This window comes from Hyperolius riggenbachi, chromosome 6 (assembly GCF_040937935.1).
Source record: "Hyperolius riggenbachi isolate aHypRig1 chromosome 6, aHypRig1.pri, whole genome shotgun sequence".
In the NCBI taxonomy this organism is placed as follows: Eukaryota; Metazoa; Chordata; class Amphibia; order Anura; family Hyperoliidae; genus Hyperolius; species Hyperolius riggenbachi.
The window spans coordinates 28,353,119-28,378,017 of record NC_090651.1 but is presented as its reverse complement, the minus strand read 5'-3'; the positions used below and the strand labels follow the sequence as shown (position 1 = coordinate 28,378,017).

Sequence of the window (24,899 nt, the reverse complement as noted above, 5' to 3'; positions counted from 1 at the left end):
TGCCTAACCTTTAACCCCTTCCTGGTGGTGCCTAACCCTAAACACACAACAACTTACACATAGAAAATAGCTTCAAATAGCGGCTACACATAGAAAATAGCAGCTACAAATAGTGGCTTATTGCAGCACCAGTTTAATACAGTTAGGGCCAAGATTTCTGTACAGCTGCTATAATCAACAGCCGTGCGTTTTTTTCAAATGATCCTGAGCAGAGGCAAAAATCTTGGGGGACTCGATAACAAAATATTTACGGGCCCTGACCTTGGGTCCACTTAAGCAGTGTCACCCTCCTCATAAATAAGAGTAGATGTAGTAACAAAATCATCCCTAGAATATATATGATGATGAATAGGAATTTCAAATAATCATAATTTCGCATTGTAATTCACAATTGCGTTCATTGATTTTTTTGTATTTGTTCCCACTATTTCCTTTAACATATATAGTCATTTTGGTGATGATAGCATGTATGGGGGCTTTGCTATAAACCCTCCCACAGTGTGATGTCAGGGCCATGGCCTGACAGTTTGCTGTCTGTGAACCTCGAAATAATAATGTTTTCCAATCAAGCAGTATCCCTCTTTATGCATTGAACTTTCAGTAAACATTTATACTTGCATTCTTCCACAGTCTTGGCTGGTAATCTCTCCAGTCGCCATCAGGAATGCTGCAGTGCGCATGTACGGCCAGGCCCTGCGCGCCCCCATCGTGCTCTCGTGGCCTGGAGCATTCTGTACCTGTGCATTTAGTACTGTGGAGCCACAGAACGCTCCCGAACACGGAATATGTGCACTGCAGCACAACTGGGGAGATTATCGACTCGAGCGAGATTGTGGAAGAATGGAGTCCCGTGGGAGGACGTGGAGGGAGGCAACAGAGTACACAGGGGCTGGAGGAAACCCCAGGTAAGTATAAATGCTGCTCAGCAGCTCTTCGTCTCAGGTCTCCTTTAAAGTTCACACTTAAAAGAGAGATGTCTGCTTGCCATTCTAGAATTCCAACAAGCCTTAGTTCCATCCACTTAAAGAGAACCCGAGGTGGGTTTTAAGAATGCCAGTAGGACACAGAGGCTGGTTCTGTGTACGATGACCAGCTTCTGTTACTATACTGTGCCCCCGCCCCCCCAGGTCCCCCCTGCGCTCTGCTGTCTCCCATAAATAAAACCGCCGAGCTACTAGCGACATGCACCTTGTCGCTAGCAGGTTGTTTACCTCTGGGTGTCTGTCACCACCGCTCCCCCACCTCCTCTGAATCACGGCTACCCGCCTGTGTCCCTTCCCTCCAATCAGCGGGGAGGGAAGGGACGCCTATTGAGGAGCCAGGGGAGCGGCGGTAACAGACACTCAGAGGTAAACAGCCTGCTAGCGACAAGGTGCATGTTGCTAGCACGGCGGGTTTATTTCCCCCAAGAGAGGTTTTTTTCTTACAGATTATCTTTAATAAAACATACTTTTGCCTAAAGCACAGGTGTCGAATTCCAGTTCACAAGGGCCATATCCATGCTAGTGTTTAGGATGGGCTGAGCAACTGAGATACTGTATGTGTGTTCTACTTGATGACCTTGAGGACTGGAGCTCGACAATCTTGGGCTAGAGTAAGACTTTAAGCTGTTTGTATTAGAAGTAGTTGTAGTAGAACGTTACCTTGCAGAATCTGTAGAGGTTGCCCCACGCAGGAACGAGGGCATCGTGCAACACCGGCATACACAACCACTTAGTAGAAAGCGGGCAACCGGGCACCACATACTACTATCTCCAAAGAATTGCACTGTTTATCCATTAGCTAGCATGAAAGTAGAATCCCAGGCTGAGGAGATGCAGAGGGGACTCCGTTCAGCTGTAAACTGACGCTTCAGCTACATAAACAGCATCCCGAAAACCATCTCAGACAGTGTTTCTCTGCAATTGTCAAGATAATTTAACTAGTATGAGGTAAACAGACACTTCGATAAAATCAAAGTACCTGGAAGCTTTTCTTATGTATATGACAGTCCCCGGAGATTGGAAATGAAATACAGAAAAGGCAAAGAGGCAAAAACAATATGTTGGCTCGTAATTCCAAATAGGATCATTTTTAAAATGAGATACCATTCATAGTTCTTTCTGCTGTAAAACTAGTGAAAGGGGAAATATGATTAACTGTTACGGCTTACGCATTTTGAGTATCTTTCGTCATTAGCAGTCACTTCGTCTGGCTGAGGCCAACAATATAGGAATCTGACTGTGCACAACATGCACGTGGTTATGCAAATGGGGGTAAACATTTGCAAAGATGCAAGTTGTTGTTATTTGCTTGTTAACAAATCACTAATCTGGGTCAAGCATGCAAAGTATATGTTACTGGTGGGTATTTGCTTTCGAGCTTTTAGTTTCAGATGGCTCAGAAGAGACAAGAGGGGAAAAAGCCAGCAGCCAATGGGCAATGCCCTATTACCCAACTTGCCAGCAATAAGTGCTGGCGAGTTCTTAAATTAGGCAATTGAAGCATCGTCTAATCCAATTAAATTTACCCCCCCCCTCCTCCGGCAGCAAAGAACTGAATTGGGCAATATAATTGCACAGCGAGTTCTTTACACCCTATCCAATTGCCAGAAAGTGAAGCTTCCTGTCAGACATGAGCGTTAGCTTAGGTCTGCAAAAACCAGATCTAAACCACATAACCCATGTGTTACGCCGCTGCATCTGGGGTTCTCCTTTAATAAGGAGGCCCTCACAGCTCCCTGTTGGGCTGTCCGCACATCGCCAAAGTCCCCCCGTAGCTGAGGCAGGCACCCCAGCCAATTTACCAGCATCTCCGCCGAACATCCGCCACTCCTCGCCACAAGTCTTGTCATTGTAATTCTTGCAGAGCAAGCATTTGCAAGCTACTTATCACCTCAATAGGATATGGTCCAATATGTACAGAAATTATGAATTCTACTTTCAGGCCCTTATTCAATTCACTTTTCCGCCTAAGTTTTCTCCCTAGAGATTATTTTTCATCCCTTGTTTAACCATTTCAGCCGCCCAGCTGTGAAGCTCACGTCCGGGCGGCTGCTCAGCTGCGCTCTCCCGCTCCCGTGCGCTCCTGTGCGCGATCGCGGGCGCACCCCCATGTCCCCGCGGTGTCCCCCGGTAGCCCTGGGATCAGTGAAAGGGAACATGGTTCCGGATCACCGACCCCAGTCCCCCGCAGAAAAACCGAAGCGCTCACTCGTGAGGCTTCGGCTCTTCTGCTCGGCAAAATCTCCGCATCCCCCTTGTACTTCCGCATAGCGAGAAGTACAAGGAGGGAAACCAAAAATGAAGGTGGCTATCTCGTGGCCAAATATTAAAACTACATCAACACATTTTTTACATTGCAATTTACACATCTAACAACATTAAAAAAATCACTGTTTATGTCCCACACCAAAAATATTCCCCAAATAAAAATTTTAATAGGAAAAAAAAAATTACAATTGAAAAAAAAAAAAAAAAAAAAAAAAGACATAAATAGTTACCTAAGGGTCTGAACTTTTTAAATATGCATTTGAAGGGGGTATACTACAAACATTTTTTTAATTATAAGCTTGTAAATAGTGATGGGCGCAAAACGGAAACAATGCACCTTTATTTCCAAATAAAATATTGGCACCATACATTGTGATAGGGACAAAATTTAAATGGTATAATAACCGAGACATACAGGCAAATAAAATACATAGGTTTTAATTATGGTAACATGGATTATTTTAAAGCTATAATGGCCGAAAACTGAGAAATAATGAATTTTTTCCATTTTTTTCTTATTAATCCTGTTAAAATACATTTACAGTAAAGTGGCTCTTAAAGAGACTCCGTAACAAAAATTGCATCCTGTTTTTTATCATCCTACAAGTTCCAAAAGCTATTCTAATGTGTTCTGGCTTACTGCAGCACGTTCTACTATCACCATCTTTGTAATAAATCAACTTATCTCTCTCTTGTCAGACTTGTCAGGCCTGTGTCTGGAAGGCTGCCAAGTTCTTCAGTGTTGTGGTTCTGTGATGCATCTTCCCCATCCAGGCCCCTCTCTGTACACTGCCTGTGTATTATTTAGATTAGAGCAGCTTCTCTCTTCTCTCTTATCATTTACAAGCTGAATAAATCATCGTCTGAGCTGGCTGGGCTTTCACATACTGAGGAATTACATACAGGCACAGCTGTCTGCACTCTGCAGGAAGAAACAGCCTGACACTTCAGTGGAAGATAGCTACAGGGGGAAAGAAACACACAAATGATCTCTTGAGATTCAAAAGGAAGGGTGAATACAGACTGCTTGTGTATGGATGTATTTTCTATGTGTGGACATACTGTACATCAACCTACTTCCTGTTTTGGTGGCCATTTTGTTTGTTTATAAACAAACTTTTTAAAACTGTTTTTAACCACTTTTAATGCGGCGAGGAGCGGCAAAATTGTGACAGAGGGTAATAGGAGATGTCCCCTAACACACTGGTATGTTTACTTTTGTGCGATTTTAACAATACAGATTCTCTTTAACAAAATGTACCACCCAAAGAAAGCCTAATTAGTGGTGGAAAAAACAAGATATAGATCAATAAATTGTGATAAGTAGTGATAAAGTTCTTAGCGAATTAATGGGACGTGCAAATTGCTCCGATGCATAAGGTGAAAAATCCCCACGGGCTGAAATGGTTAAAATACATTTTAGCACCCTTTATTTGAAAAAAGTAGCAAAAATAGGTGGAAAAGTCTTGGCAAAATTATTCTGAGTATTTTCTTGCTCGATGGTGTGAAAGCAGCATCTAGAAGAAAACTTGGGAGAAAAAGTGATATAAGGGTCATAGTGGTGCTCGTAATGGGTCAATTACAATTACGCAAAATTTTGCGTAATTTTTCTCAATTACACATTGCATAATTGCGATTACCGTACGTTATGTACAGCATACTACGTTTGTGAATCGTAATTATGCCTGTAGCAATTACGCGTAATTCGCATTCAATGGGTATAAAAAGTTGCACATCTCTTTGATGTGGTCATAATCCAGCTTTGACACATGGTTTTGTGACTTGAGAAGTATGTATAAGTTCATTCATCTCTTTTTATGATGTACTTATGGAGAATTTCAACTCCTCCTCCTCACTCAGTAGAACTGTAAATGGGTTAAAGGTTTTTACAGCAGGGAACTTAGCACTTGCTGCAGACCCTACAGAGAGGATTGCTCCAGATCATGCTATTAACAGATCTGTTTCTATAACTCCATGCTACCGAAGAGCCTTTCCGATCTCGCTCTTATTTCACCTAAAATGAGAGACGACAGCGATGCCGATGAGTTAATGCGGAAGTCATAGCTGGTGGAAATGTCAGCGATGCTATCCGAATGTCTCATTCATTATCAATGGCAAGAAAAACTCTTGAAATAAGAAAGATTAATTCAACTGGTGAATTTACATCTCGGAGTGGTTATTACAGACATGATTTCTCTCACCCGTCAGTGAGTTTCCTCTGTCAGGGTCCTGGACATCATCTGGAAGGTCAGCCCCGGGCCGTCCATAAAGCGGGGTGAGGCATGTTCCTCAACGGCGGAAGTGGGGGGGTGGCGCCTGTCTGGCCGTGGATGGGGGGGTGCTAAGCAGGAGGGGGTAGCAGCCAGGAAGGAGTGGCAGCGGGCGCAGCACACTATAGGTAGTATAGTTGCCGCAGTATAGATAGTATAGTTGCCCTCAGTGCCTGCTCCCGTCCCCCGCAGCCGCTGCTCGCGCCCAAACGTGGCTGCCTGCCTTATGAGCTGGCGGTCGCTTCCTCCATTAGCCCCCTCTCCTCCGTGCATGTGATGTCATAAATCTCTCTCACAGTAGTGCATCTCACAGCTGCTGTGTAGAGTCAGGAAGCAGGAGAGCGTCTCCCTTTAGCGGCGATGTATATCGAGGTTACCATGGGAACCGCTGCGGCTATAAGGGGGGGGGGGGGTTTGGGGCGGAAATGCCGCTCCAGGGTCAATGCCGCCTGATGCAATTGGCCTCATGGGCCAACCGCTCCTGTCAACACCAAACTTGCTGCATATGTTAAGGGAATAGTGGGAACAAGAAAAAATAATAATTTTTCAAAAAGTCCTTGTGGTTTTAAAGAAAATTTATTTTAAAAAATACAAAGGAAAATGTTTTTTAAACTAGCATTTTTCTTAGTTTAAAAACCATTTTCCTTTACATTTTTTTAAGATAAAATTTCTCAAAAACTACAAGATCTTTCTTTTTACATTTTTTGTTTGCTTGTTCCCTCTATTCTCTTTAACATACATTGCAAATTTGGTGACGATATTGGGCAAACACTGAGGCCTTGTTCACATCATAAATCGCATTCGCTGACGCTAGCGTTTTGCGATTTTGTGGACATTTTTTTTAGTGCCGCTCCCCCCCCCCCCCCCCCCCCCGGCGCTTACCTGCGCATTAGTGATTTTTAATAAAGTGCTTTTCTAAGCACTTTTGCAAGCACTATTCTCTCTTCAAGTTGTAGCATCGTAGCATCGTGGGAGGAGTAATTTGGGATCCGACTATCTCCGTGCTGAAAGCCGCTCCAGCGCCACCCGCTGGAGCCAGGAAAGGTAAATAAATTTAGCTTGTCAGGCTTGTTGAGCCTGGATTACCAGAGACTTTGGGGGAGCCAGCGCTAGATTGCCTGCAGCTACAGCGAAGGGGTAAGCCTCATTGGGACCCTAAGACTTCCCCCTACCGAGGTGAGTACCTTCCAGGGGAACTTTTTTTTGTTACAAGTTCTCTGTAACTAGTGTTCAGGAATGGGTGGAATAGAAGTATGCCAGTCCTTTTTCCCTTGCATGAATTTTAGAAGTCTAGTCGCTCCTCCGATGTAAAGTTTACATAGTTGAGACTTGGCTAAACGAGCCGTTACTCTGGCCACTTCCATTGCCTGGATCTAAATAGGCTGTAAATATTTCTCTGCAAGAACTACTTATTGATCAGTCCTGAATGCAATTAAACAGTTGGCCGGTCACAGCTATACTTCCTGTGTTGTTTTGTAGCTTGTGTTCTTGGCCTTGAGCGCCGTGTGGAAGGAGGCCAGGCTTGCATATTACTCATCCGCTGTGATAACAGATGTGAGGACCTCAGGTATCACACAATATAGATATGCTCGCTACCCAGAGATAGATGGGGCTGGGGAGGATTCCTAATTAAAGCGGAGGCTGTTGATGCTGACCCCTTCTGACAATTCTAGTTGGCTGGCTGCACTGATAGACCTCTAGCTACTGTAGGATAATTGAAGGTCTGTTCTGTGGCTTAACTACAGAGCCTTGGGCCCCAATGCTAACTTTATGCTGTCCCTAGACAAAAAAAAAAAAAAGGTTTGCACAATAATTGTATTCAGGGGAACAACTTCAATATTCCAGCCTGGCCCCTAACAAAGTTTGGTAATAAAAGGGGAATCCTGCCTAATATATTTTTTAAGTGAAAACATGCTGCCAATTATGTTTATTTTGGGGAATTGCTGCCGGCCTGCCGCATTATGTGTATTTTGTCAAAACATTGCCACAATATATTTATTATCTGGGATACACTGCCAAATTATACTCATTATCTGGGGAAACACTGCTGCATTATATTTGTTTTCTGTGAAAAAGCTGCGCATTATATGTATTTTATGAGAAATGCTGCGCATTGTGTGAATTTTATGAGAATCGCTGCGTATTATGTGTATTTTATGAGAAACGCTGAGCATTATGTGTATTTTATGAGAAACGCTGCACATTATGTGTATTTGGAGGAAATGCTGTTGGATTATGTGTATTTGGAGGAAATGCTGCCGGATTATGTGTATTTGGAGGAAATGCTACCGGATTATGTGTATTTGGAGGAAATGCTGTTGGATTATGTGTATTTGGAGGAAATGCTGCTGCATTATGTGTATTTGGAGGAAATGCTACCGGATTATGTGTATTTGGAGGAAATGCTACCGGATTATGTGTATTTGGAGGAAATGCTACCGGATTATGTGTATTTGGAGGAAATGCTACCGGATTATGTGTTTTTGGAGGAAATGCTGCCAAATTATTTGTATTTGGAGGAAATGCTGTCGGATTATGTGTACTTTGGCAGTATATGCGCAATACGTTTGTGGGATACGCTGCCACATTATGTGTATAATGGGGAATACACTGTGGCATTATGTGTATTTTGTGGAAAACTGTTGTATTATGTGTATTTTGTGGGATATGCTGCTGTATTATGTGTACTTTGGCAGTGTATGCCCAATACAGTACTTATGTAGGTTAATACATGGAATGCTGCATTATACCAGAATATTCTTTTTTGAAAAATATGATGGTATAACGCACTGTGTTCTGCTGACCAACACGACACCTTCTTTATTGCGCATGTACGTGGGAGACAAACATATAGCTGAGTGTGGTTATTTTTTTCACTTTAATCTGCAGTTCACTAGCTGTCTGAGGGGGTCTGCCTGCTGTCCCTGGGCCGCCAAAGAACTCGATGGACATATGTCTTTTTTTCAACCCAAATAACTATGTAACTATGACCTTTAGGATACCTGTGTTTCGGGAGAAATCGCTGGCCCACTGTCTTTATGTTTATTAAATTACAGTTAGTTCCACCTACATCCTATCATGGCCACACCCATTTCTGTGAAGCATGCACTCGCTCCTATTCTAGTCCATCCCCTCAGTCAAACTTGAGAACCCCATGTGAGCCTCAAGTCAAAAAGTTTGCCTACCCCTGGTCTAGGCTAAACATCACTGAGAGGACGGGGCTACATACAAATATACAGGAATTCATAGATATAGGAAGTGTCTCTGTTGCTGAAACCAGGATAATTAATGTACAAATTGGGTATCCTATCCTGAATAATGTATTACCTTCTTCCGTATGTTGTTGCAGTGCCTCTTCGCCATCCCATTTAAAGTGAACCTCCAGCCTAAAAATCTACTCAGCAGCACTGAAAAGGCTTGGTGTTTCTTTAACAGTTTCACAGCATCAGAACTTTGTTTTCTTCCATAAGCCTTATTTTTAGCTGCACAAAAGCTGAGCTCCGCCCCATCAAAGAAAACTGCCCGGGCATTTTTCCCCTGATGCTGTGCAAAGCATGATGGGATTTCTGCTGTTGTTATTCACATTGCCTAGCAACTGGGAGGGGTGATCAACACCTTTCAACCAAAAAGATGGCTGCCCTCATGAAAACAAACATTTGCCTGTTCTTTTCAAACAGGGTAGGTAAGAGATTATGTTACCTATCTGTTTTAATTAATAACTAATGTAACTTAATGACAGTATGCACATAACTAATGTAACTAAATGACAGTATGCTTGTTTAGGCTGTTTAGTCCCTGTCAATTTATCATTTTTTATCTCTAGAACAGACAAATACTTCAACAAAAAGCAACTTTTTGGAAATGTATTGACTATTATAAATGTTTCCTTCTTTAAGGTTATGTAAAATAGACCATAACTGGTGGTCAATAAATTTCAAATGTGTCTGGCTTCTATGCAAATTTTATGCAAATTGTATACCACTTTGATATGGGCCATCTTAAGGTCCTTTTTTTTTTTTCTTTATTTAGATCACAGGTTTGCTTTAAAAGCCAGCCCTGCCACCGAGTGCTGTACAGACAAACATTCATGCCTGTCATTGGGCTGTTAAAGGGAACCTTAAGAACCTGTATCAAAAAAAGTTCCCCTGGGGTGTACTCACCTCGGGAAGGGGAAGTCTCAGGGTCCTAATGAGGCTTCCCCATCCCTGTAGCTGCAGGCACGCCAGCGATGGCTCCCCCAGAGTGTCCCGGAATCCTCCCTCGACAAGCCTGACAAGCGCTGATAAGCGCTGGTTTATTTATCTTCCCTGGCTCCAGCAGGGGGGCTGTTGCGGCTTTCCTGATGGAGATAGGCGGAAATAGCCAATCTCTGCCGGGTCCGCTCTTCTGCTCAGGTGCAGGAGACTTGCGCCTGCATAGTAGAGCGGTCGACAGCAATCAGCTTTTTCCGCCTATCTCCAAGGCAGAGAGCCGATACTGCGCCTGCGCTGGAGCCGGGAAGGTAAATATTTACATCCCCGCTGTTCGGGGAACTTTCTCGCCGCTGCTGTGGGACCAAGGAGGATGGAGAAAGCCTCAATGGGATCCGGAGGCTTCCCCCACCCCAGGCGACTACCCCCCAGGGGACGTTTTTCTTGGCATAGGTTTTATTTAATCCTTTTAGAAAAAAAAAGCCCCTTGCAGCCGTCCTGTGCCCCGCCGCTCCTCGAGTGTCCTCCGGTCCCCGCTGTGCGTTAGTTTTGTTTTCGACCCACTGGGAGTCGGCCCCAGGCCACACGTATTCTTCTCCGCCTTGTCGCCATTAGGCCCGTCCTGCGCAGGTGCAGTACACCTGCACCTGCACAGAACGCGCTTGAGTGTGGCAAGGCGGAGAAGAATACACGTGGCCGGGGGCCGAAAACAAAATTAACGCACAGCAGGGACCGGAGGATACTCGAGGAGCGGTGAGGGCACAGGACGGCTGCAGGGGGCTTGGGGAAGCCCTGGGTAAGTAAAACTTTGTTTGTTCCTTGCAGGATTAAGGTTCCCTTTAAGGCCAGTACTCACCTTGTGTTTTTTCCAACGTTTTTCCTGATGACTGGCCAATTTTTGACGAGCGGTCGTTTCTATGATTTCGCAATGTAATTACGGGCAGACGATCACATGAACCTTGCTTAAGCTGAGTACTCACCACCTAATGGGTCCAGCGACGTCCCCTTGTCAATGAGCGTTCATTGACACCTCTTCCTCCTTGCGACATCATGCGAGGTTACACAACAGGCGCGACTGGGAAGTCAAACAATCACGGTACTTTGTGCAGAGTCGTCGGGGATCTTAAAGGTCGGACATGAAGGTCGGTAACGGTGTGCTTTGCTAAACACTGTTCATGTGATCGCGCGTCTGTACCACGTTGCGAGATCACAAAAAACGACCGCTCGTCGCTCCAAAAAAATCATCTGTCAATGGAAAAATTGGCGGGAAAATTGTGTGGCGGGTACGGACCTTTAGCGTTGTGCGGAGATAATAAACGTCATGGTGGATCAGTTCTTTAAGATCCCCAACTGCGCAAAGTACTGTGATCGCTTGAAGTTTCGTTCGCACCTGTTGTGGGATGTCGTGTGGCGTCACACATACCCGACAGCCAGAAGATGGATTCGGGAGCGCTCGCCATCAGGGAGACGTCTCTGGATCCATCTTCCTGTATCGCAAGGTGAGTATGTAGCTTTAGAAAAACACCTCGTTGAAAGTCTTTATCCAAACATGCTGATTCCTTTAAGTGACAGTAATGGTTCTTATTTAGCGTGAACATCCTCGCCAAACACCTAAAACAAGTTTCTCTTTTCAGCAAAAGAGGTTTTTTTTTAATATCTGTGAGCGGTGAAATATTTAATTTAAATTTTCCTCTTTCGACAGGAGGAAGTAAATTAACTTGTGAAATTAATCACATTACATTTAATGAAAAATATAAATACAGTCGCACTGTATGTCTGCACCTCGCTTCAGGGGATCAGGATTTATATTAAAAAGTAGAATTCTATGTGAATTTCTGCTGCTGCTTAACTAATTTCTGTCTGTTGTTGTTTGGTGCGTAGAACCGTTTGGTGAGGCGGGAATCGCGAGGTGTGACGGAATCGTTGTTATACCGACTGAAATGCTCTCCTCTTGTACTTGTTTGAAATTTATCTGTGTCTTTTATTTGTAACGAGATTTTATTTTCAGAGTACTTTTATAGAGAATCAAAAAGTCTCCTGATTCCCCTAACCCACTCACACCAAAAAGCTAGGCTACATACTACGTTTCCTTCCTAAAACAAGAAGTAGATACAGCTTCACGTGAGTAAAAAGTAGTGTATTTTTTGGCATATAAGACGCTCCTGACTATAAGATGCACCTAGGTTTAGAAGGCTAAATCCAGGGAAAAAACTACTACTATACCTGATGTGTCCAAGGTCCAGGACTTCCTTAATTATTGTGTCCTCCTGTGTCCCCCATGTGTCCTCCTGTGTCCCCCATATGTTCTGCTATGTCCCCCATGTGTCTCCTTCTGTCCTCAGCGTATCCCCTTCTGTCCCCAGTGTGCCCCCCCGTCCCCATGTGTCCTCCTCTGCCGACCACTCCATACTGTGCATAGGCAAGTGCATGAAAGAGGGCGCTTGCACGTACACAGTATGGAGCCACCTGTCTTCGGGAGGACCCAGCTCCCAACGACTTCCGTAGTACCTTGCGGTGATAGATTTAGACTGAGGGGCTGCCGCCGCAACAAAGGCACCGGGAGAGGAGAGAGAAGGCTCATTAGGACTTAGAGCCTTCCCTCTCCTTAGGTAAGTATCTGGTTTCTTTTTTTATACAGACTCCCATTAGATTTAATGCTTGACACCAACCCCCCATGCCTAACACTTCAAGTGCCTAAAACAAAACAACCCCCCCCCCCCCTCCAATTACTATCACTAACCCTGGTGCCCATACGACCGCTAGTTGGAGCAATTATTTAGACAGCTGTAGTCTGTAACACTTCTACTTCACAAATCCTATCGAAGAGTCTTATCTATTCCAATGCATAACTTGCACTGATAAAGGCTTTAAAAAAGCCCCAAAACAACTATCTTTCTATTTCTTCATCTCTCGCCAGGAAAGTGGGCTGGATTCTTTCGATTTTATCCTCATCCATTTAGCTGTATGCATGATCCTGTGGTGTTGTGAAAAAGCATGTAAATATGTACAGCTCTCCATGGGGCCACAGGTATATACAGGACCATCTGTGTATATATCTCTCTCTCCAGGAGGCATTGTGTGCACAATACATAGTCTGCTGCCAAATGACTAATGGTCAGGCCTCCTAGTTTGCCCCGGTGGAGGTAGGGGAGATTTACAGCTCAGTTCAGCATGGTGTGAGATGAAATTTCACTAGTAAAATAAGATCATTTGGGAATGGGAAAAATATGGCACGTGTCGGGTCACTTAGGGCCGGTTCTAGAATTTTTGACCTCTGAAACCATACATTATGGGGAGTGCAAAGAGGGGGACATTTGGAGAGGTGAGCTGCATCTTACCGCCCTATAATTGTTGCCGCCCTGAAGCATGTGGTTCACGTTGCTTCATGGAAGGACTGCCCCTGGGTGGGGTCAAGGAAAGAAAAAAGAAAATTGCGTTTCACACAGCCAAGTTGTTAGCTTACATGTAAAGAGCTCACAAGACTGTCAGTCACACAGCAAAGAGATTGGAGTTTCCACATGCCCCTGAACACCAGAGCTACGGCAAGGCCGATCTTATGCTTGGACCATGACGCCAACGCAGACTGCTGCAAACAAATGGAACAACAAATTGAGAATGAACCTACCTTAGACTGTGACGACTTGAAAATTAACCCTAGAGTAGGGATGCTTTGGATTCCACGGAATTTAAAATGTTTGCATTTTTAAACAAAATCAGATTTCAATGCAAATACCGCATTATGGCAACTCGGTATTTTAACCTAATCACAGAACTTGGAAGCATTGGACCAATCAGAGAATGTAGATTTTTTTCAGTGGAAATTGGATTACAGTGGTAATTTTGGACCAAGCACAAGACACAGAGGATACTACCGAGCATTCATGAATCTTGCGATTGGCCTAAAATTTCCATGGTAAACCATTCAGAAAATTCTACATTTTCTGAAAGGTCCAATATAGCTCTTAGGAAAATAACCATCTCCACTTAGGTATGGTGTTCACCACTGTACTTAGGTCTCTCTCTCCTAAAAAAAACTTGGCCAAGTATCGGTGCCGGTTTCAGCCCCTTCTCTGCGCTCATTTTTGAATACTGGCCAATGGCTATTTTTGAATACCGGCACTAACACTTTGCCTGATGAAGTGAGCTGTGCGTTCTCAAGAAAAAATATTAGCTACTCATCTCAGTAGTTGGAAGTTTCTGGATAGTCCAGAGGCCTCCAGGATCCTTGTAAAGCCCATTGTTCCAGCAAAGGGTCCCTCTTACTCTTCTGGCCGTGTTAGGTATGGACAGGGCCGGGACAAGGTCCACCATCAACAGAGGCTGAGCTGCCCAAGTGCGCCCCCCCCCCCCAAGTGCGCCCCCCCCCCCCCCCAAGTGCGCCCCCTCCTTAAAGATATCCAAAAATAAGACAGTATTTTCCCACAGGAGAACAGATTAATATAAATTAACAGCAAACAAGTGATACCAACATTTTTTTGTATAAATTAGGTAATAAGTGCAAATACAAATAAATTAACAGCAAAAGAACATGTATGTTTAAATGCAGAAAAAATTGCTTAAACACAACTGTAAACATTTGTCTTTCCTGAATCCATAAAGCCTCAGGCTAGATTCACAGTGGGACGTTGCGTTTTGATGCCACGTTAAAGTCGCACCGCATGCTTACAACGCAACGCGCCCAAAAAGTGGCAACGCAGCGTTACCGTCGCATACAGCAGATACAGTAAAAAATACAGGCAATGAAAAGTATGCTTCCAAGTCATTACTGAGCATGTGCAAACAGTCCAACGCAGCTAATAACGTGTATAACGCACAGCATGCAGTACTTTTACTTAACGTGCAGCGTTAGATACCAACGCAACGTGTGCACTGTGAACAGGGCATTGATTTTTCATTGCAGTGAGTTATTCTGCGTTAAATGCTGTTTTAACGCGCGACTTTAACGTCCCACTGTGAACTTAGCCTCATACACACGCTCAGCAAAAGTCTTTTAAATGCACAATTATCAAACAACTTGAAGAAGTTGGACAACTTTTGTCAAGTAAAATATCACTGATAAGAGGCGACCAACAACTGATAAGATGCAGCTCAAGTCAATCCAACTGTTGTAATTGCACATAAATATGCACAGTTTAAAGGACAACTGTAACGACAGGCATATGGAGGCTGCCATATGTATTTCCTTATAAACAATACCAGTTGCTTGGCTGTCCTGCTGGTCTATTTGGCTGCTGTAGTGTCTGAAAACAAGCATGTCAAATCTGACAATAATGTCAGAAATACCTGATGTACTGCATGCTTGTTTAGGGGCTATGGCTAAAAGTATTAAGCCTCATCTACACGGTACAATTTTCCATCAGATAGATGGAACTTTTAGATAGATCTGATATGTAGAGTATAGTAAACCTGAGATGAAAGTTTATATATACCTGGGGCTTCCTCCAGCCACCTTTAGACTAATCAGTCCCTCACTGTCCTCCTCCGCCACCTGGATCTTCTGCCATGGGTACAGGCACTTGAGCCAGTCTGGCGTAGTACGCATGCACACACTCCACCACCAGGAACGTACTACACCTGTGTAGTACTATTGTGCAGGTGCAGAACGCTCCTGGCTGTGGGAGTGTCATGCGGCCGGACTGCGCTCAATGGCTGAATTACCGGGATTCATAGCAGAAGATCCAGGTGGTGGAGGAGGACAACGAGGGACTAATTAGCCTGAAGGGAGCTGGAGGAAGCCCCAGGTATGTATAAAACTTTTCTTTTCATCCGTCTCAGGTCCCATTTAATTCATAGTCATCAAACCAAATTTTAACATATCAAATTTTTTGATTTAATGAGCAAAAGGAGTGCATAAATCAGCATCAGCGCAGAATTATTTGCATTTCATTGACCATCACTATTAGTTACACATCTACACATCAGGCTTTATTCTTACAGCATAGATGTTATATAGTATATATAAGAGATTCCTGTGTACACATCATATATACAGTCACTATCAGATATGTACATCGGACTTTAAAAATATGGGGACTGCTTTATGGAAGCAGCACAAGTAACTATTCTTGATTGGTTTATTTCAATTTTATGGGCTAAGCAGAGTCACTACTGTATATATAATTTATGATGTGCTCTCTGCCCACCTGCCCCACTGGAGTACAGCAGATACCCCTAAAGGGTCGTACTCAGCCAGCAATAGTGCGCACAATGTTACTCAACGTCGGGAAATATTGTTTAACAAACGCATGTTAAATGTTGTGTCCTCCCTGTGGCGATTGCGCATTCTCAAACTACAGACACAGAAGATCAGATCTTTAAGATCCTCAAAGACGCTCGTGTAAAGTACCACGATCGCTTGAACGTTCGATCAAGCTTGTCAAGTAATGACACTTTAGGTGATTACATAGCTTAAAGAGACTCTGAAGTCTCCAAAATATAAGGTTTTTACTTTAAAAACCTCATTAACATTATTGCCCCTCTTAAATCAAAACACCCTAAACCACCCCAAACTCGCCCGGCTAAATCCACGACTTTCTTGGTCGTGGATTTTGCTGCAGCCTCTATGCGCGTATCTACCTCTTCCCCGCCCCTCTCAGTGAAGGAAGACTGAGAGGGGCGGGGGAGAAGTGGCGTTCTGCGCTGATTGACACGCATAGAAGCAGAGCTGCAGCAAAATGCTCTACCTCTATGCGGAAGGAGCCTGCAATGTACCCCAGAGAGTTTGGGGTGATTTAGGGTGTTTTCAGACGTGGGGAATGCGGCGATTAAACAGGGGCAATAATGTTAATGAGGTTTTTAAGGTAAAAACCTCATTTTTTGGAGAATTCAGAGTCTCTTCAAAGGATACATCTGACAAATTAAAAAAGAAACAGATTTACTTACCTGAGTCTTCCTCCAGCCCCTTAAAGCCTGTGTGTCCCTGGGCACAGCTCCGCTCCAAGAGTCCCAGCCCATCTATTGTGGCCCCCTCTGTAGCAAATGCCGAACTGGAAGGTCGGGATCCATTGCGCAGGGGCCCATCTGATCTGCTTGCTATCAAGCTCCCATTGCCGGGAGCATTCTTCACAGGCGGAAAAGTAATGCGTCTGCACAGAATGGTCCCACTGACGGGAGCTTCATAGCAAGCAGATTAGCTGTGTGCTGCTACGGAGGGGATAACAGGAGACGGGCTGGAAGCGGAGCTGCGCTGAGGGACACACAGGCTCCCAGCCAGGGGCAGAGGAAGTCCCCACCCAGGTAAGTGAATCTCATTTTTTTATTATGTTCATCAGATGTATCCTTTAAGCAATGTGTGCACCCCTCATATTTCAGGTGCCAAATAAACACATAAGAATTGGGGATCTAGCAATAAACTTAAACTGGGAACTTAAAGGAATCATCAGGCAAAAAAAAAAAAAAAAATCAGCTTTACTCACCTGGGGCTTTCTCCAGCCCCTTGCAGCCGACTGTCCCACACTGACCGCTCTGCTCTCTGCCGCTTTACCGGGTTCCCCGCACGGTGCAGAGGATGACCTTGAGGTTGTCCTTACTGCGCCTGCGTGAAGCGCCGCTGTCAATCATGGCCACAATGTCCGCTGCGCACTGCGCAGAACTACTGCACCTGCGCAGCGGACACTGTGGCCATGATTGACAGCAGCGCTTCACGCAGGCACAGTAAGGACAACCTCGAGGTTGTCCTCTGCACCATGCGGCAAGCCCGGGACAGCGGCGGAGAGCGGAGCGGAGAAAGCCCCAGGTGAGTAAAGCTAATTGTTTACCTAATGATTCCCTTAACACCAAAATAAGGTGCATTGTTCAACCCCATGAATAGCAGCCAGTCACCTAAGTGACACGATTGATGACAGACCTCTGCCCTGCATTATTGATAGTATACATAATAGTATAATGTGACAAGCACTGGCTGCAAATCTATATCAGCTGCTGATAATACTATACAGTATCCAGTTATGGTGCATTATATGATGGATAATATTAGTGTGTCTGTGGTATAGACACACTAACATTATCCATCATATAATGCACCATAAATGGATACTGTATTATCAGCAGCTGATATAGATTTGCAGCCAGTGCTTGTCACATTATACTATTATCAATAATGCAGGACAGGAGCTCTGAGTCAGTGTGTCACATTAATATCTAAAATATAAATGTATGTATGATGGGATTGGGACTAGGAGGCATTGGAGGCCCTGTGTAATACTATAATAGATTCACCATAATAATGCTGCCTGTGCAGCTGTGCCTGCTGCCTGTCACACTTACTTTTACTTGACTTGGGACAGGGACTGAGAGACAGACAGCCAGCCGCGGGCCACACAGGGCAGACGATTCCCCCGCCGTCAACACAGCCACACTGTCTCCTGCCTGACTCCTCCCTAGCTGCTGATTCACAGGCGAGGAGACAGGCGACGTTGTGAGGGGGCGGGACCCACAGGCTGCCCGACGTCACACAGAGAGGCGCACGCTGGTTGGCCGCTCTGTGTGTGAGAGAGAGGGAAGGGCGGCGGCGCACTTTGGAGTCACCGGGACGGACGGTGACCATGACAACAACAACAAGCCAGGTAGCGGAGAGCGGAATATGTATACTCCGCTCCCGCTTTAGACAGACAGACAGCACAGTTGTGCGATTAGCGGCGGCGGGCGCTGGGCGGCACAGCAGGGCAGGCAGCACGCAGCACGAATACAGCGGGGGGCGGCCAGCAGAGGTAACACAGAGTGAGTCACACAGACTGCAAGTTCCGCCCCTCCAGAGTGCTAATGACATGCGCCCTGAGGCTCCAGCCTCGTCGGCCTCTGTGTCGGCACGGCCCTGGGTATGGACAAGTGCATCAGTAATGAAGTTGCTTATGCAAGACTTTTCCTCAAAGCATGAGTGCTTTGTTCCATTTGGCCTGCATGGATCAGTCTATATCCACTTGCCTGCTGCCATGCTTGCCACCAGAAGAAACCTATAAAGCTGGCGCAAGTCAAATAGGCATAGAGGGGTCCTGCGCTGGATCGGTGGTATGTAGAAGGATCCAGGAAGCTTCTGGACCATCCAGAGTCCTCCTACTACTGAGGTATGTCATTTTGTTCTCGCTTCAGGTTTACCTTCACCTTATTGTAATTAAAATGATCGTCTATTCTCACTCTATTTTTATTTCCCATCACAGTAGAAACTAGCTGTTTTAGGAGTCCATCTTGTAGAATAAGGCTGGGTTCACACATAAAAAGGTGTGCAGCCCCGTCCAGTTCAGTCCTGTCCGTTTTGCATCAGTTATGTATGAGTTTTCTAAGGCTTGGTACACACATAAAAGGTGTACATTTCCAGCCCTGTCCTGTCAGTTTTGTATCAGTTTTCTATGGGTGTGTTCACACATAAAAGGTGTACAGTCCCAAACCTGTCAGGTAAAACTGATAGAAAACTTAAAGAGACTCTGTAACCAAATTTTGCGCCTTATTTCTTCTATCCTATATGTTCCTATAGCTGTTCTAATGTGCTGTGTCTTACTGCAGCCTTTCCTAGTTGCACAGTGGCTGTATTATCTCTGCTATATGATCTAATCTTCTCTCCTCTGTCGGGCTGAGGCAGTCAGGCTGGAATGTGCTGTGCTGCTTGTGATTGGATAGAAGCTATACACACTCTCTCCAGGCCCCCTGCACACTCTGTATGACTCACACACTGAGCTACTCTCAGCGTATCACTTGCTATGTATTTTGTTTGTAAACACTGCCTAAAACTGTTAATTACAAGCCAGGATTGCAGCAGGGAGTGGCAGGAACAGCACAGAGGGGCCCAGGAGAACATAAGGAATAGAATGGTATGCTTTTTATTCTAAGAATTTTACAGTACAGATTCTCTTTAATGTATATATAATAATACATCAAATTTGAAGTTCCTCATTTGTAATTTGTTACAAACAGTTTTTTGATATCAGTAATCTTGCGCCAGACTTCAGTTGCGATTCAGGTAAATGTATGCAAAAATATATGATGTGCCGAGATGGTCAGTGGAGATGCTTTTCATTTTAGCTTGCATGCATTGTGAATGCAAAGCAGCAGGGATGTATCTACGGATTGTGCCCCCCCAGCAAAACTTTGATGGACCCCACAATGTTCCCACCCCTTCCCTTGACTCCCCCCTGGTGACCCTCACAACCTGGGGGCCCATCTCACAAGGGTCATAAAACAAGAGTGGCCATCATAATCTCCACACCCATAACAAGAGTAGCCACAAAACACCTGATCTGAAGGATGGACCCCTTTATGGGAGTGAGTAAAGTCGTAGTTGGGGCCCCCTTACAGCTCTGCGGTGGGAGGAGCTGCTCCCCTGTAGTTACGACGCTAAAAATTGGGATTATTAGGAATTTGAACTCGTGTCTGCTATTAAATCTTCAGCTAAAACCCACCACCCGACGGAGGAAGATAGATCTAGTGCCGTCTCCCTGATGACGAGCTTTCCGCAATACATCTTCCGGCCGGTGGGTACATGACGGGCGCCAAGAGTCGTCAAGGATCTTAAAGATCTGATCTGTCACGACAGTTGTTATCACCGAACATCAGTAAATGTTGTTGGCATGGGCATCCACACGATGGGCAAATTGGGGCAGGAGCCCCCCCCCCCCCCGGCCCCAGCTGCCCCCCCCCCCCCCCGGCTATCCCCGCTGATATGCGTTCCCTGTCACTACATACACTGGGGGGCTACTGTCACTACCTAAACTGGGGGGCTCCTATCATTACCAGGGGCGTAACTAGAAATCACTGGGCCCCCTGCGAAACTTTGGATGGGGCCCCCCTCCCACCAAACTCCTCCAAGCCTCAGCTTATTACACTCACTTTGTCCATCCCTGATAGAGCAGAACTGGCTCTGCAGACTTCTCCAGCATCACTAGAGCACAGAGCATTTGGGTAGAGATAGAGAGGTTGGGGCCAGGGTTCTGTACACAAGAGTCTGCTGCACACTGAATAGGAGCTGTATGATTTCTTATCAGTGGCTGAGCAGATGCAGTCATTAAAACAATTGGGCAGAGAGCAGAAAGTTTTTTCCCCCTCCTATTCCTTAGTTGTCAGTCTCTCAGGACAGGGCCCCCTGTGGCTTCTGGGCCCCCCTGCGGCTGCATCCCTTGCAGGGTCTATTGTTATGCCCCTGATCACTACCTAAACTAGGGGGCACCTGTCACTACCTAAACTAAGGGGCACCTGTCACTACCTAAACTGGGGGTCCCTGTCACTACATACACTGGGGGGCACCTGTCACTCACTACCTAAACTGGGTGGCTCCTGTCAATATCTAAACTAGGGGGGTGCCTGTCACTACCAAAATGGGGGGGCACCTGTGTTGGAGGCACTCTCAATCTAATTCCTACTATAATCCTAGTCTAATGTCCCCCATTGCTAAATTCATGTAAATTTCGCTCCACCCATGACCACACCCACATCCTGGTCCATGCCCATGCCCATTTTTGGCATGCCGCATGATTACCCCAATTTTTGCCCCCCCCCCCCACCTGGAAAATTCTCTGCAGACACCCGTGGTTGTTGGCATGATCACTCGCCTGTACCCACGTCTTGACTCGGATTATGATTGCTCATCGTTCAAAAAATCACTGATCGTGGAAAAATCGTATATAAAATTGCGTGGTTGGTACGAGCCTTTACAGGCTTTTCAGTTGGGCTGAATGTTTTTGCTTATGTCTCCTGAATATTTATTTCTGAAAGCCGTGGTCTATTTTCCTTCAATATTTGACTTGGCTATTTTGGAAATGAAATAAGCATGAAATGCCATGCTGAAGAGTGTGAGCCTTTGACCGTGGCTCTATAATGCAAGGTATTCCCAAATGTTTTCAATGACATTGTAGGCTGAGGATTCAGTGCGACGCGTGTTTCTGTCTCTGCTTGAATGCAAAGACATCAGATAGCGATTGTGGGACGTGCGACACATACCTCCCCTGTTCCCAAGGCGAGACGAGGCCAAGAATAACGCTCGGCGATGAAGGGCTGGAATCCTCTCTGCAACCTTTGCATTTCTTTAAGTGTTTTCTATGTTAGGGTTTATTCAGTTTTCAAACTGAAGAGTTAAAGGGGTTCTGTGGGTGTTTGCTTAGGATAAAAACCGCCACTTACCTAGGGCTTCTATCTGCCTCATGTAGCAGTAATGTCCCAAGCCGTCCTCCTCCGATCTGCCGATCCCCGCCGCTGGCACCGGGCATTATTCGTCTGTCATAGCCGAATAAAGTGTGCTGCTGTTCGCGTCATCGGAAGCTTACTGCACAGGCGCAGTACGAAGTTTTCTTGTACTGCGCCTGCGCAGTAAGCTTCTGATGACGCGGGCGGGAGCGAGCAAGGCCGCGCAGCCGCAGTTGGACACCGTGCCGCGCTAGACCAGGACCGGTGGTGGGAAACGGCGGATCGGAGGAGGGCGGCGTGGGACATTACTGCTACAGGGGGCTGATAGAAGATCCAGGTAAGTGGCGGTTTTTATCCTAAGCAAACACCCACAAAACCCCTTTAAAGTGAAACTGAAGCAAAAAAACAAACCAAAAAAAAAACTCATGATATAATGAATCGGTTGTGTAATAAGGATAATTAATATAACATTAGTAGCAAAGAAAATAGTGTCATATGTTTATTTTCAGGTATATAGCTTTTTTTATAGCATTGCATCATTCTCTAATTATTGCAGTTTCCACAATACACTCAGCATTTTAAATGATTTCACAGAGCAGGCTAGTGACCCTTTGAACTTTTCTCTGCAGAAAAAAAAACATAAAGAAGAAACAATGAGAGACAGTTGAGATAAGAGCTTCAAATGATAGTGCTGTCCACCACTTTATAAAGTCGCAGAGCTCAGTACACTGTGCCGGAAGTGCCCTATCTAACACGTGCACATACCTACGTTACCATGCGGCTTCTGCGGTGATGTGCGGAAGTCATGTGAGTCTATGATATGACGCAGGGTTTTCTAAAATGTTGGCGTTGCGATGTTGCGATGCACATGTACGGAAGCATATTTTTACAAAACGCTTCCACGCAGTTGTGTATTTTAAAACAGGAAGTGAGCACAAGCGAGCTTTACTTCCTGTTTGGATCCTGGCCTTCAGGGATTACTGCATACTAACGCGGTAATCCCTGAAGGCCTGTTTTGGGCGGTGGGTGGACTGCACTGCAACGCTGCCACCAATACTCAGTCTGAAACCGGCCTCAGGGGTACTTCAAGGTCTGCTGCAGATGTGTGTCAGTGCCAGAGAAGGGTTTCAGGTATGAAGGGTATACTACTGTAACTAGCTTGGAGGGAAGAAGGAGCTAGTGGCAAAAAAAAATAAAAAACAGCTTTCTGGAAAGGGGTTTTAAGTAAGTTGGCTAAATACTTGAAGGTCCTCAAACATGACGCTAAAGTAACTTGAAAGTCATAGAAGCTGAAAAACTTGTGCTGCATCCAGCTGGCTCCTTCTTCCTTTCTGTATTATAACTGCAAAAAAAAAAAGTTTGGATAGGAAAACATCTCCTAAAAAGCAGAAGGTGACATTATGTGCAAATGCTTTCAATCCAAACATTGGTATGTGACAGCTTGGAAGAGACAAGAAACTTGATTTGATTTCCTGTGACCTTGAAAGGGTCTCCACTGGGAGAACATCCCAAGCCTTCTAGCCCCATTAAGTCACATATCCCTCTGAAAGTACAACTCGGGTTGGACAGCTCTTAACAAAAAATTACCACCGAGGTGCATTCCAGAGTAGCTGTGACCTTGGAGAGACCTGAATCACAGAGTAAACCATTAATGACAGAAGTACTCAAAAGTTGAAAAACTGAAAATGTCAGGAAAGGACCCCGTGACCTCTCTGTTATATCAGCGTCTTTGTGCTAATCTGATGTGTGTTTGCCCTATCCAAAGTCTCCTCTAACCTCCGACACCTGGAAATTTGATTCCTAATCATGTTTTTATTATTTCATTTTGAAGCAATTTCGCGCACTATATTAAAGGGCCTTGTTTGGCTTCACCTATGGATTTATTTAGCTCTGTCTTGGATCTCCTGGTTGTTAAAACATCTTGTCATTTGTTTTGGAATTAAAGGAGTAAAGTCACATAAAGAAAACAATCCATCTTATATCAAGGTCAAGCAAGTAGCAGGGTTTAAATTCCTCCCTTGCAAAATAAAGTCACCTCAGAACTTATCAAACCTTTCTTACTAAGGTTCTTCTGGACTGGTGAACATAGGAGATCCTGGACGGGATGTCATAAATTTTGTTTTGAATCATGCATTTTGCTTAACTGCTGCCTCCTTTCTCCCCCCACCAGTCTTGTAAGATACATGTAGCTCTTTAACCACTTTATCCACCACTAAAGTATATCTACATCCTCTGTGACTTCATCGAAGCCATGAGGACGTAGATATATGTCTTGTAGCTGAAGAACAGCTGTGCACAATTGGGCTTGCTCCTGTGCACACCTCTGGCACTATCTGCCGCAGGACTAATAGGTGAATTGGAATATATGTTCCCTGAACCAATAAGATTGACATTTACCATTAAAAATATTTTTATTTTCATTATTTATTTTCATTTTCATAATGAAAAATACACACTGTAGCATTATTTCAGAATGAAATATCCTCACTATAAATTGTGACAGGAACAGAATCTAAGTTTTGTGATAAACGGTAGACATAGCCAAACAAAATTTGTGTTTTTTTACCTAAACCAGCACTTTTTATTTTTAAACTGGAATAGGTGAAACTGAGAAATGATGTATTTTTTCAAATTTTTCCTCTTTTACCCATTAAAATGCAAAGAAAACAAAATAGTTTAAGGCAAAAAATGCCATACAATGAAAGCCTAGTTTGTCTTGAAGAAAAGATATATATTTAATGTAGGTGTCAGGGGCGTAGCAATAGGGGTTGCAGAGGTTGTGACCGCATCGGGGCCCTTGAGCCAGAGGGGCCCCGAAGGGCCCTCCCTCAACTGCATTATTAGCTCTCTTTTGGTGCTGTGCTTATAATAATGACTTCTATAGATACTTTGAATAGTGGTAATCACTAACAAACTGTTCCCCATCCCCTTCTTGCACCTCTGACACTGTAGTTGCCATTGGCAGGTTTTGGTGCGCCGTATCAATTGTTATGTATAGAGTGCTTGGGGGGGCCCATTGTAAAACTTGCATCGGGGCCCACAGCTCCTTAGCTACGCCACTGGTAGGTGTCATACGTAGG

The 24,899-nt window shown here is 44.7% G+C and overlaps 1 protein-coding gene and 1 long non-coding RNA gene across 9 annotated transcripts in view; one reads left to right on the top strand and one right to left on the bottom strand.

Moving 5' to 3' along the window:
- Positions 1-18,248, bottom strand: part of LOC137520741 (uncharacterized) — a 57,799-nt gene extending 39,551 nt beyond the window's left edge. Inside the window, exon 1 of the long non-coding RNA XR_011021924.1 lies at positions 17,977-18,248. This is a non-coding gene — a long non-coding RNA (uncharacterized lncRNA). The remainder of the gene's footprint in view (positions 1-17,976) is intronic.
- Positions 1-24,899, top strand: part of AGBL4 (AGBL carboxypeptidase 4) — a 2,106,705-nt gene that overhangs the window by 900,344 nt on the left and 1,181,462 nt on the right. The window contains exon 1 of one of the 8 annotated variants that reach the window (XM_068239050.1): positions 18,154-18,773. The exons of the other annotated variants lie outside the window; for them this stretch is intronic. Coding sequence (XP_068095151.1) covers positions 18,583-18,773 — 191 coding nt within the window. The 5' untranslated portion in view covers positions 18,154-18,582. Of the gene's footprint in view, positions 1-18,153; positions 18,774-24,899 lie in introns of those variants that run through there. 8 annotated transcript variants of the gene reach the window in all.